At 42.8% G+C, this 13,656-nt stretch overlaps 2 protein-coding genes across 9 annotated transcripts in view; both read right to left on the reverse strand.

Moving 5' to 3' along the window:
* The window catches only part of LOC117460575 (killer cell lectin-like receptor subfamily B member 1B allele C), a 461,418-nt gene that overhangs the window by 137,860 nt on the left and 309,902 nt on the right, over positions 1–13,656 (reverse strand). The gene's annotated exons all lie outside the window — the stretch shown is intronic.
* Positions 1–13,656, reverse strand: part of mef2d (myocyte enhancer factor 2d) — a 159,617-nt gene that overhangs the window by 88,718 nt on the left and 57,243 nt on the right. For all 8 annotated transcript variants that reach the window (XM_071206008.1, XM_071206007.1, XM_071206010.1 and 5 more), the window contains exon 2: positions 2,292–2,623. In XM_071206008.1, the coding sequence (XP_071062109.1) occupies positions 2,292–2,345 (54 nt within the window). In that variant the 5' untranslated portion in view covers positions 2,346–2,623. The remainder of the gene's footprint in view (positions 1–2,291; positions 2,624–13,656) is intronic.

The raw sequence follows: 13,656 nt of genomic DNA on the forward strand, positions 1-13,656 counted from the left end.
TCAATCTGCTCAATGGAGTGAAGCCCATTTACCAGTCGACTCATTTAAGACGGATCATTTACCCTTTCATCATCGCTGACAATGCCACTGATGTAACCGAGGGACTGTTTTAAGGTGGTATATATCATAATGTGTTGCTTTTTCTCTCTACTGTAGGGGAAGTCTCCTGATTAGAGTCGAATGAGACTCATAAAACTCAATGCGGTTATATTGTTGAGAGAACGCCCATTAGGTTGTTCATGCTACATGGGACATGTGAAAACAGAAAGGACCCCTGTGGGAATTTGATAAGGCTTTCTGTCAGCCTAATGGAAATTAATTAAGGAGGCGTTGATATGATTATATGAGCAGGATGTGTGACGGGGATATTTAAATCATATAGGGAGTTCAATCCAGGTTAACATCGGATGCATTCTTTTTGTTGAGTAAATTAGCATCTCCCTGGTTCCCACATTAATAATACTAACATGGTTTGTTTAGCAAGACACCACTTTATGATTTCTGAAGTAAAAAGCTAGTGCTGGGCTATAAAGGAACTACAGCACGGTCACATGACTTCATGTCACCACCGCTAAGCTAAAGGTGGCTAATGTTTGGCTATAAAGGAACTACGGCACGGTCACATGACTTCACGTCACCACCGGTAAGCTAAAGGTAGCTAATGTTGGGCTATAAAGGAACTACAGCACGGTCACATGACTTCACGTCACCTCCGCTAAGCTAAAGGTGGCTAATGTTGGGCTATAAAGGAACTACAGCACGGTCACATGACTTCACGTCACCACCGCTAAGCTAAAGGAGGCTAATATTGGGCTATAAAGGAACTACAGCACGATCACATGACTTCACGTCACTACCGCTAAGCTAAAGGTGGCTAATGTTGGGCTATAAAGGAACTACAGCACGGTCACATGACTTCACGTCACCACCGCTAAGCTAAAGGTAGCTAATGTTGTGCTATAAAGGAACTACAGCACGGTCACATGACTTCACGTCACCTCCGCTAAGCTAAAGGTGGCTAATGTTGGGCTATAAAGGAACTACAGCACGGTCACATGACTTCACGTCACCACCGCTAAGCTAAAGGTAGCTAATGTTGTGCTATAAAGGAACTACAGCACGGTCACATGACTTCACGTCACCTCCGCTAAGCTAAAGGTGGCTAATGTTGGGCTATAAAGGAACTACAGCACGGTCACATGACTTCACGTCACCTCCGCTAAGCTAAAGGTGGCTAATGTTGGGCTATAAAGGAACTACAGCACGGTCACATGACTTCACGTCACCTCCGCTAAGCTAAAGGCGGCTAATGTTGGGCTATAAAGGAACTACAGCACGGTCACATGACTTCACCACCGCTAAGCCAAAGGTAGCTAATGTTGGGCTATAAAGGAACTACAGCACGGTCACATGACCTCACGTCACCACCGCTAAGCTAAAGGTAGCTAATGTTGGGCTATAAAGGAACTACAGCACGGTCACATGACTTCACGTCACCACCGCTAAGCTAAAGGAGGCTAATGTTGGGCTATAAAGGAACTACAGCATGGTCACATGACTTTAGGTCACCACCGCTAAGCTAAAGGTAGCTAATGTTGGGCTATAAAGGAACTACAGCACGGTCACATGACTTCACGTCACCACCGCTAAGCTAAAGGAGGCTAATGTTAGGCTATAAAGGAACTACAGCACGGTCACATGACTTCACGTCACCACCGCTAAGCTAAAGGTGGCTAATGTTGGGCTATAAAGGAACTACAGCACGGTCACATGACTTCACGTCACCACCGCTAAGCTAAAGGAGGCTAATGTTGGGCTATAAAGGAACTACAGCACGGTCACATGACTTCACGTCACCACCGCTAAGCTAAAGGTGGCTAATGTTTGGCGTGATGACGTTTGGTCGTCTCATTTAGACACTTTTTAGCAACCACCATTTTTTTTATTCACCAGTGGAGTATTTACTGATGTATCTTATCGCGCAGAACAAAACAAGAAAATCTCTGCAGCTCGATAGGACTCATTCAAAAATACATTGACTTCAACACGAGGCAACAGGAAGTGGTGAACTGCCGACTCATTTCGAAATATATTGTAATGCTGTAATCCTGCTAGTAATCTCTATTTTATTTTGAATGTAACCATAATCAGTTTTTTAATGTAATTGTAATCGAATACCGTTAAAAAAAAAAAAATGGTATTTTGACTACCTAATCTCATCACTTGTAACAGTTACTCCCGCGGCCTGGTTACACATCCAGATATCGCTGGGTTACTGAACAGCCTCTCACCTGTCTGTTGCGTTCATCAGTGATCCTCTGGATCTGGATCTTTTTCCTCCCCATGGTTCTGGCAGTGTGTCGAGGTCAGAGGTCACGGATGGCTGTCGCTGAATTTCCTTCCTCAGGTCGTCCTCTCAGTGCACGCTGGTGTTAGCAGCCCGGCAGGGAGGCTGTGACCCAGTAGATTTAGAAATAAAAAAACAGGGAGGAGGAGGAGAGGAAGTCGGGGTTCGGTGTGCGGCGCCTTCTTCAGATCATGTTCCTGATTCCAGAGCCAGGTCATCCACACTCAGGTTGATCTGGGATCCTCTGCCCTCCCCTTCACCTCAGCTGGGCAGATCCTGGAAAACAACACACAGACATTCATTAGTACACAGAGGAAAGGGGGGGGTTTGCACACTGTGACCCACTTTAGCTGCTGGATTCAAGATGCAAGGCTTGTATTACCATGTGGATATTAGCTACAGTGTAGATATGACAGTGAACATCTTAGGTCACAGGCTCCTCCAGCAGTGCACCACAATAAAACAAAATACAATTGTGCAAATAAAATAGAATATAAATAGTGCAAGAAGAGTCTATATACAAGTAATTGGAATATGACTACGGTTTGCAACGACCCCTCATACACAACGACAGAAAAAATGATGCAGCGATGCATTCGAGGTGCAGACGAATCAGAAGATTCAAATTCAAAGGTTTCAACAATGTCCTCCAACAATGCAACATATATAATAAAATACAAAAATACAAAATAAAGTAGTGCAAAAAGTCTATATACATGTAAATAGAATGTGATATGTACAAGAACAGAATATAAAATAATGTAAATTAAAGGTCACTTTATGATGTCATAACGATGTGTTGTCTTGTGTAGCCATTAGCCAATCAGCAACCAAGGTAACCCCCCCCCCCCCTTATCACCTGAATCTCCACCTAGAGCACCATTGAGTTCTTTGTAACCAAATGTCTCTCAGAGGGGCTCCTTATTTTCATCTAAAGTCAGACAGAGAATCAGCACTTTGGAAACAGGGCTGAAACAGAGGGGATTATGGGTAATGCTGCAATGATCTGTTTGGTGTTTCAGCCAAACACTTCATATAAATAAGTATATTGCAAGATGACAAACAGGAATGTCTGTGTGTGTGTGTGTGTGTGTGTGTGTGTGTGTGTGTGTGTGTGTGTGTGTGTGTGTGTGTGTGTGTGTGTGTGTGTGTGTGTGTGTGTGTGTGTGTGTGTGTGTGTGTGGTCTACTAGGGGCCGTGGTGGTTATCTAGTGGCGGTGGGAGTTATGGAGGGTGAGGGGTGTTTGTAGGGCTACACGCAGAGCAGAAGGCCCTCGGGGGGGGGGGGGCGTGTCAGCTTCATTAGAGGCATCAGCGCCACATCACTGATCCGCTGGTCGCCCGCGGCCCCCGGCTGCCCCGGACTGACACTACCAATGTGTTTCCCTCCCGATGGAAAGCAGAGCAGCGAGGAGAAACCGTGAACGCCACATATTTAAAAAAACGCCGTCATAAAAAGAGATCGCAAAAGTACACAAAGCCACCAGACTCAGAGACGGTTTCATCCCACAGGCCATACGACTGTGTAACACCTGAACCTTTGAAAGAACCTCCATAACATTCATCTGTTATGTATCAATATTCCAATTACTTGTATATAGACTCTTCTTGCACTATATCTATTGTATTTTATTGGTATTTACTTGCCCCGGACTGACACGTGTTGAATGTGTTTCCCCCCCGACAGGAAACAGGTTTCCTCTGCGATCTGTGTCAATAAAATAACGCACTAATGGACAATATTGCACTAATGCAGATTCTCAAAATATTGAAGTGACTGTTATGTTGTATATACTGATTGTTGTGCTTTTATTTAAGTCTCTGTCTGTACACACAAACTGGAAGATTGACATTAAAGTTGACGTTGACTAAAAGCCAAGACGTTGAAGCAGAAATGTGTAGTGGCCAAACGGCAGTACGTGTCAGTCCGCGACTTCAATGGCCCCAAATCTTTTTTCCCCATCGAGTCAAATGTATTTTTGAGGGTCTTGATTAGTGTTTCTCTTCAGTGATCGTGATGTTCTGGTCCATGTTTGTTTTCCTTGCATCGTGTCTTAATGTCTGTCCTTGTTTGACGTTGCAAATGGAGCTGCTGACAGGAAAGTATTATTGTATCGCATCGTATAATCTGTGACTCGGTGATCTGTGTGATAAAAGCAGGGCAGTACGACCGCTGACACTGGGATGAACATTACTCGACATTACGCTCCTTACACACACAGTCACACACTATTGCCACATAAACACAACCAATGCAAACCAACAAAACACCTGATCTTGCGTTATTAATGTCAAGTAGTGAAACTCAAATTACCATCCATTCAACCATCATTAAGCCTAACATGAAATTAACGATCAAACAATTATTCAAGATTTAATAAATCGCTTCTGCTCCAAATGAATAATAAGTAATTATACCGTTACGCTCTTGTATTAAAAGTCCTTAAATTGTATACTTATCTATCCAGCAATTATGGACATTCAATTACAAGAAAATAGGGTATTTTTTAGGGTATAAAAAATGAACTTCGCAGCAAAGGAAGAATTTCACTTTAACTCTCAAAAAGCACTTTTGTTATTTTTGTATTTTGATTTCCCTGACTCTCAAGTCAAGCATGTATGAGTCGGGAAGATCTCTCCGATTAAACTCGGCATTTAACAACAAGCTGAGTTGGTGTCCACTGATAACATTATTATTATTATTATTATATAAATACTGAACACTGACCTAAATTGTATGTAACACGGAGAAAATACGAATAGTGTAAAAAGCCGTGTCTAATTCAGCCGTGCATCTAATTAACCATGACATAAAGGGTGGTCTGCGATACTCCACAACGCATGACCAGAAACACAGGATTGGCACTTCATACATTTCAAATGTCAAAAAGGGAAAAGTGGAGAGGGAAAAGCCCGGAGTGTTTCTGCAAATTCATGCAGACTCATGAATGAATGAGGCGGCAGCAGCAGACCAGGAATGGCAACAGAAGCGAGGACCGTTTTAGGCCCCGTTTCCTACTATTTGCAGTTCAGCTTTTAAAAATAGCGCGCTATATATATATATACACATACAGACTGTGTGCACACACTGCGCAACGTGCACACGTCACATGACGGTGGGAGCAAAAAGTGGCGGCAGTGTGCAGAGCTGAAGCCTCTGGAGACAGACACAACACAGGCTCTCCAGCATTGTTTGCATTCCCTGTACCTGCAGAAGAAGAAGATAAACGCCCTCTACTTACACCCATTCTTCTGAAACAAAGAATGTGAAATTGTCCGTCATGAGACTGACATTCCCTTTGGTGCAGCTGTGGGCGCCGCACAGCACGCTCGTTTAGAGAGGGCTTGCTTTGGCGATGAGTTGCTTATGAATTATGGAAGACCGTTGAGAGCCTGGTTTCCACTTGGAAAGTCTAGCTGCAGGAACTGAATGTACAAAGCATTGGCAAACATATTTCTGATATCAGCTTCCAGCTCCGACAGCACAATCATTTTCAACAGAATAAAAAATCCATGTTTGACTTCTCTTCATCGTCATGTCTTTCTGGCAGAGATGTAATAAGCGAGAGCAGGAAAGCGTACAATGAATCACCTCATTAGTGTACTTTTTGAAAAGAGTAGGTGTTACCAATACGTTTTAACATTGGTTCTCGTCATTCGGCGGAGTAAAGAGGTGTTGGTAACATCACTTCCTCTCTCGCAAGCCTTCGTTATCCTCTGAAAAGCCAGCGATGAAGTTCAAAGCAGCGCGCCGAGGGATTTGTCTTTAGGTTGTGGGCTGATCACACATGAAAAGGCGGCTTTATCTGCCCGCCGGTGGTCAAATCTCGACCTTTTACCCTTCATGCTGCGCGGGCTCGCTTCCCATGTCTGATGTCAGGCCGAATCTCTGCTCTCACACGGGAAGCAGGAGGCCTGGAGTGTGTCCCTGCCTCGCTGAGCAGCAGGGAGCGACAGGCGGGCTCTGGACAATGAAAAGATTAACGCTGATAATTAGGAATCTACAGCGGACCCGGATAAGAGCCCTGGGGAACGCCCAAAAAGCGTTTTGCCGGCTTATTTCACAAGGGGCCAGTGACAAGCTCCTCTTCTGAATATTCAGAAGAGTTGGACTCGGGGAATAAGGACATAAAAGCACATATTGGAGCTTCTAAAGAATGTGCTCTAGCTTTTCTTTTTATTGACTGATTTTAAATGCCATTTCTTAATGTCTTTCATTTTTTGTTTTTCTTTTAATGTTTCTTTTATTATCTTTTACTGTTTTTAAATGCCTTTGTCTGAATGTCTTTCATTTTTGTAAAGCACCTTGAATTGCCTGGTGCTGAAAGGTGCTATATAAATAAACTTGCCTTGCCTTGCCTCAGCTGCTCCATTCATTACATTAGAGGAACAGATGCTGGAATACTACAGTCCCTGTGGATTAATTTAACTAACTAAATATCAGTGATGCTTCTTCCTTGGATAATACCTCCATGCAAATTGCATTGAAAAGAAAACCTTCAGCAAACTAGTCGGAGAGTAGTGTCTGTTTTGAATTACAATTGTTTTAAGAGTTGCTCAGATATTGTGATTTGTTTTAGTACAAGAATTTCAAACGTAAGACATCTTAATGCTGCATTTTGGGGTTTTCCCTCATGTTTTTGTGCATGTAAATGTTCTGCAAAGGCTACGAATACAGAGTTCCCAAAGTAGGGACCTTTAAATGTTATTAGATTGTGCTGTAAAAAAGATGAATCAAACGTTTTTATTAAAGATATGACAGCGTAAAACCTACAAAAACAGAATCTGAGAAACAAAAGAAAGCGTCTTAACTTAGCTTAAGAAAGGTATGAAAATTAAACAGATGTACTATCAGTGTAGAAATGTGTCCACAAAGCTTTAGAGAAGGCACATCAGGTCATAGCCTCACACTTAGAATTTGTTTTGCATTGGATCATTATCCCTGACATCTGTTGCTACAACATTTCAACGCCTCAGTGTTTTATTCCAACGATGTGGGTGGAAAACCACGAGCAGCGAGGGCAATATTATATCTTGAAATGTATTCATGAGGAGAGTGTTTGCATGTTCTTGTTTAGAAACAGAGTTGTTGCATCTGGAAGCTTCCCAGTACAGCTACAGTCTCCTATTGTTGGAGAATAAGAAGCTTCCTTTGGGCGATCAGGGGTTAAGTGACTTGCTAAAGGGCACGTCACGCAGATTTTCCCAGCAGAGACGAGGGGTTTTGTGAACTGGTGACCTTCCTCCTGACAACCTGCCTTGCTGTCCTCAAGGCTAACACTGCCCCGTAGTATTACTGATATATCGCCACCTATGTTTCTGCCCAAAGCTGTGTGTGTGTGTGTGTGTGTGTGTGTGTGTGTGTGTGTGTGTGTGTGTGTGTGTGTGTGTGTGTGTGTGTGTGTGTGTGTGTGTGTGTGTGTGTGTGTGTGTGTCAGAGGCTGCGGGGCTGTGACTGAGTCATGACACAGAAAACACAAATCAGAAAAAACGCAGCGAGCAGAGACCTCGTGTTTGGGTTGGACGGCATTCTGTTGTTGGCTTTGATAAAAAGGAAGTATGTGATGTAATGCGATGACGACGAGGCTGTCTGTGTGAGAGCAAAATAGGGCCTGACTGACAGTATAATAACTGGGTCAGATGCAGGTGATAATTAGAGCAGAACTAAATCGGAAAGCCTGGAATGAAATACATTTACACGGTTTATTTATACATGTCTTGTTGGTGGAGAGCAGGGGTTTTACATGTTTGACACTGTGGTCTTCTTCACACAGTATTGACACAATTGATCCCCTTAACTACCCAATATTTAGCCCAAAAAAGCTGTGCGCCATTAAATGTATGCCAAATTAGCTATTAGCACTTCTTGTTTGCTGTATTACAACAAGTATCATTGGATTGAAGAATACTTAAAAACATGAGGATTCTCAAGCACATCTGCAAATATGAGGAAGCCTCCTTTTTCTGTACCTTTTTCGCATTAGATTATCAGGCAAATATGAGCAGCGTCTTATTTTATATAACTTTTCTATCATTTCTGTTTTTTAAGGGATATTTGGGTTCAGATTTCAATGAGTTATAACTCAAAGAAAGACTATGATTAACCTCTTCAAAAACCTGGAGTTCTCAGGCAGATCTGCAAATATGAAGAGTGCCGCTTTTCAAAAATAGTTTTGCAATATTTTCTACAAGGTTTATGGACGTTTGGGTTCTAAGTTAAGACTCAAAGAAGGAGTATACATAACCCCTCTATCCTTCCTGGGGAGGAAAGCCTTGCAGTAGCTTGTCAAGGGAACACAAATTCCCCCAAAAAGTCATCATGCTAAAATCTTTTTCAGTGATTTCAGAGGAGCGTTATCAGTATGTTCATCGGTTTGCAACTTACAAATTATTTATCGAAGATATCATATTCCATTTACTTGTATATAGACTCTTCTTGCACTATTTCTATTGCATTTTATTTCTATTTACTTGCACTATTTTATCTGTTTTATTGATTTGCCCTGTTAGAGGAGTCTGTAACCTAAGATTTCCATTGACATATCTACACTGTATATGTACACAAGACAATTAAAGCCTTGAATCCTTGAAACATAACTGAAGCATCGATGTATCGGTCCTTCCTGAGTGTGTGTTATCTGTGAGTCTTCTTCTTGCATGTCCATTCTTTACTGGCCCGGCGTGTTAAGTGGCAGCAGAGCGGCCTGCAGCAGAAAGATAACAGTCAACGGTGGTGGGGGTTCTTGTTGGGGGGCGGGGGGGAAATGGCTGCTGGCGCCATGCCAAAGAACTGCTGAGATATGGCACCAACATCTGCCGGTAAAAACCACTGCAAACGTCCACTGTCATCCAAAGGGGGATTATTACACCCTGAACGATTTAAACCCTAACCCTAATACTATAATTACTCTGACAACAATCAACAAGTGGGACAATGTCCACATACCATTTTCCAAGTCTTTTTTTAAATTGATTCCAAAAAGAATAAAGTGACTCTCAAGCAGCCGCCTCGAGCGCTACGACTTTTTGAGCGTGTTCTTTTTAAGTCAAAGGGGCCATATTATGCTTTTTGGGGTTGTCCCTTCCCTATAGTGTGTTATATAGGTATTTAGTGCATGTAAATGGTCTGCAAAGGCTAAAATCACTGTCTCTCCCACACTGTTGGCTACTTTTGGGGCATTATGGGTCTCGACTGCCATTGAAATGACTAAAAAGTGTGTTTTTATTTCCCCAATCTACTGCCAATAAAGTTCACATATTTCAATTCATGTTGCAAAATTCTGTTCTGCGTTAATGTCACTTTGAACTTGCATATTACAAACACTTATAAACAACAATTGAATAGACGCTGCCGCCACAACAGTCGCTTCTAAAAATAAAACATGTTACTCTGAGGCATGCTGGGACATCAAAGTGTCCAGCAGATATCAGAGGCTGAGAGTCCTGAGACGTTTACAAATCATGTTGACTGTTGACGAAGCGTATGAAGAAGAATGTTCATATGAGTTGGCACGAGATCTGCGGAGGGCGTCAGGTTTCAGGAGGAGGGCGACCGGCCTCTGAAGGATCACCCCAACGTCAAAATGACTGATCCGTCCTTCAGTTTGAAGCTGAGGAGGATCAATATTTCACCAATAACCGTTCATCACTCAGTCCGACCCTCACAGGACGGGGGAACATGAGCAATGATGCCGCCAGAGGATTCATGCAACTGTGGATCGCATGAAGAGAAACCAGCAGGTGTTTGAGGTTGCGAGGCGAGTATAGTGTTCGCTAAATCTGACACCTTCGAGCATAAAAGTCAGATCTGGGGCAGAAGGCCAAGATCAACACTTCTGAGACGTCGACATGTATAATCTTTGAACTTAAATCTGCCATGTAGACATAAAAACAGTAGTTTCTTTATTAATTATTTGGTTTAAAGGACTGCTTGTTGGTAATTCATATGGTATACGGTTTTGAATTTGTCCGGTTGACCAATCACAACACAGCCGGCCAGCTAACCAATCAGAGCAGACTGGGCTCTGGTTTCAGACAGAGGGTGAAAAGAGGTGCTGCAGCACAGGCAGTATGAGAGAAATAATGAGGTTTTTGAGCATTAAAGTATGGAGAGGACTATTTAAAGTAGAGACACTACATGCTGATATACACCTGAACATCAGCAGGAGAGGACTCTTTAAAGTAGAGACACTGCATACTGATATACACCTGAACATTAGTAGGAGAGGACTCTTTAAAGTAGAGACACTACATACTGATATACACCTGAGCATCAGCAGGAGAGGACTCTTTAAAGTAGAGACACTACATACTGATATACACCTGAACACCAGCAGGAGAGGACTCTTTAAAGTAGAGACACTACATACTGATATACACCTGAGCATCAGCAGGAGAGGACTCTTTAAAGTAGAGACACTACACACTGATATACACCTGAGCATCAGCAGGAGAGGACTCTTTAAAGTAGAGACACTACAAACTGATATACACCTGAGCATCAGCAGGAGAGGACTCTTTAAAGTAGAGACACTACATACTGATATACACCTGAACATCAGCAGGAGGGGACTCTTTAAAGTAGAGACACTACATACTGATATACACCTGAACATCAGCGGGAGAGGACTCTTTAAAGTAGAGACACTACATACTGATATACACCTGAACATCAGCAGGAGAGGACTCTTTAAAGTAGGGACACTACATACTGATATACACCTGAACATCAGCAGGAGAGGACTCTTTAAAGTAGAGAGAGACACTACATACTGATATACACCTGAACATCAGCAGGAGAGGACTCTTTAAAGTAGAGACACGACATACTGATATACACCTGAACATCAGCAGGAGAGGACTCTTTAAAGTAGAGACACTACATACTGATATACACCTGAACATCAGCAGGAGAGGACTCTTTAAAGTAGAGACACTACATACTGATATACACCTGAACATCAGCAGCAGAGGACTCTTTAAAGTAGAGACACTACATACTGATATACGCCTGAACATCAGCAGGAGAGGACTCTTTAAAGTAGAGACACTACATACTGATATACACCTGAACATCAGCAGGAGAGCACTCTTTAAAGTAGAGACACTACATACTGATATACACCTGAACATCAGCAGGAGAGGACTCTTTAAAGTAGAGACACTACATACTGATATACACCTGAACATCAGCAGGAGGGGACTCTTTAAAGTAGAGACACTACATACTGATATACACCTGGACATCAGCAGGAGAGGACTCTTTAAAGTAGAGACACTACATACTGATATACACCTGAACATCAGCAGGAGAGGACTCTTTAAAGTAGAGACACTACATACTGATATACACCTGAACATCAGCAGCAGAGGACTCTTTAAAGTAGAGACACTACATACTGATATACGCCTGAACATCAGCAGGAGAGGACTCTTTAAAGTAGAGACACGACATACTGATATAGACCTGAACATCAGCAGGAGAGGACTCTTTAAAGTAGAGACACGACATACTGATATACACCTGAACATCAGCAGGAGAGAACTCTTTAAAGTAGAGACACTACATACTCATATACTCCTGAACATCAGCAGGAGAGGACTCTTTAAAGTAGAGACACGACATACTGATATACACCTGAACATCAGCAGGAGAGGACTCTTTAAAGTAGAGACACGACATACTGATATACACCAGAACATATGGTATGTCTTCATTGCTTCCGTGTCACTTTAAGCCGTCTATAGGTTCATCATGAAGGCATTAATGCCAAAGTTCATGCGCAGTTCAGCAGCATCAAAGGGCAAGTGTGAATCAGCTTTTAAGGTGGAGACGAGAGGGGGTTTCTTCCTCATATGGGGCAAACCACCAATGGGGGTGGGGGAGTTGGTGGGGGGGGGGTTATTGGCGTCTTATCAGGCCTCTGAATTCCCTCATCGGCCTCAGCGCGGCTCGGTTTGCAGCCCAACCTTGAGGGTGTTCTGCCAGCAACCGCCTGATATTTACAGCCTGTTGCTGCATGTTCCAGGGCAACCATTTGACACCCAAGCACGCTACACTTCAGTTACCCAGCATGCATCTCGACTATATCAACAAAACCCTATGGCTGATATTGTGGCAGAATCATCCGCAGTTTCATTCCACAGGCCATACGTACGTGTTTGTGTTTCTCTTATTTTCCTACGATACAGGTATGATTGGCTGTGAATAAGAACATGTGACTATTTCTATGCATTTATTTACTTTGAGAAAGAGGCAGGTAATAAAAGATTATTTTCTTTTCCCCTGCTCCTTTTCGGGTACGGTGTGTTCATAGAAATAATAAATAACTGTTATATATTAAGTTGTGCATACCATGAACGGAATAAAAGTGAAATGAAACGATTTAACACCTGAACTTTTGAAAGAACATCCATAACATTCATCTGACACACATTATTTATCCAATATATCAGATTCCAACTACTTGTATATAGACTCTCCTATCTGATCCGTTGTATTGTGTGGCTCTGTTGGAGGACCTAAGATGTTAATTGACATATCTCCACTGTCGCTATGTGCGCATGACAATAAAAGCTTTGAATCATCAGCAGGTGGAGGGAAAGGGGGGGGGGGGGCTGTGACAAATAGTGGAGGAGGGGAAGGAGCTGCTGGCGGTACATCTGAAGCTCGTGGCTGTGCGGTGCCAACCCTGGCAGCGGAACATGATCTCTCCCCTCCTCCCTTTCTCCTCCTCCTCTTAACCAATCATGGGTGAGTCTTTGGAGAGGTGGGGGGCTGATGCAGTGCAAGGACAGCACTTCTGAGGTGGTGGTTTTTAGGGGGGGAGGGGAGGAGATATACGCTCGTGAATCACACCCACGCTGCCGGGCCGCTGTCAATACTGCAGTCTACAGGAGCACGTACACACACACACACAACAACAAACACACACCCACTCGTTTAACACGGGGCGCCCTTACCGTCACTTATCCGCGTTTGCTCTCATAGCCTCGGGCTGGTTCAATCTCACATTTTATCTATTAAAACAATGAGCAGTATTTTATTTCACTCTGCAGGATTTCATTTAGGTCATCTGGTTGAATGGTACTTGCATATGGTTAACTTCTACTTGTTGTGTTTCTACATATTGAGTTGCATCGTTGGAGGAGGCAGTGACTGAAGATGTAAACTACACTGTAGCTTCACTTCCTTTAGTATTTTGGATCCTGTGTATGTTTGACTTTTTATTATCCAGAATATGGTTTTGTTGTATTTGATATAAATTTTTAATTGTTCATTCTCTTTTCCACTTTTAAAGTATTTCAAG

The sequence above is a fragment of the Pseudochaenichthys georgianus genome, chromosome 16 (assembly GCF_902827115.2).
Source record: "Pseudochaenichthys georgianus chromosome 16, fPseGeo1.2, whole genome shotgun sequence".
In the NCBI taxonomy this organism is placed as follows: domain Eukaryota; kingdom Metazoa; phylum Chordata; class Actinopteri; order Perciformes; family Channichthyidae; genus Pseudochaenichthys; species Pseudochaenichthys georgianus.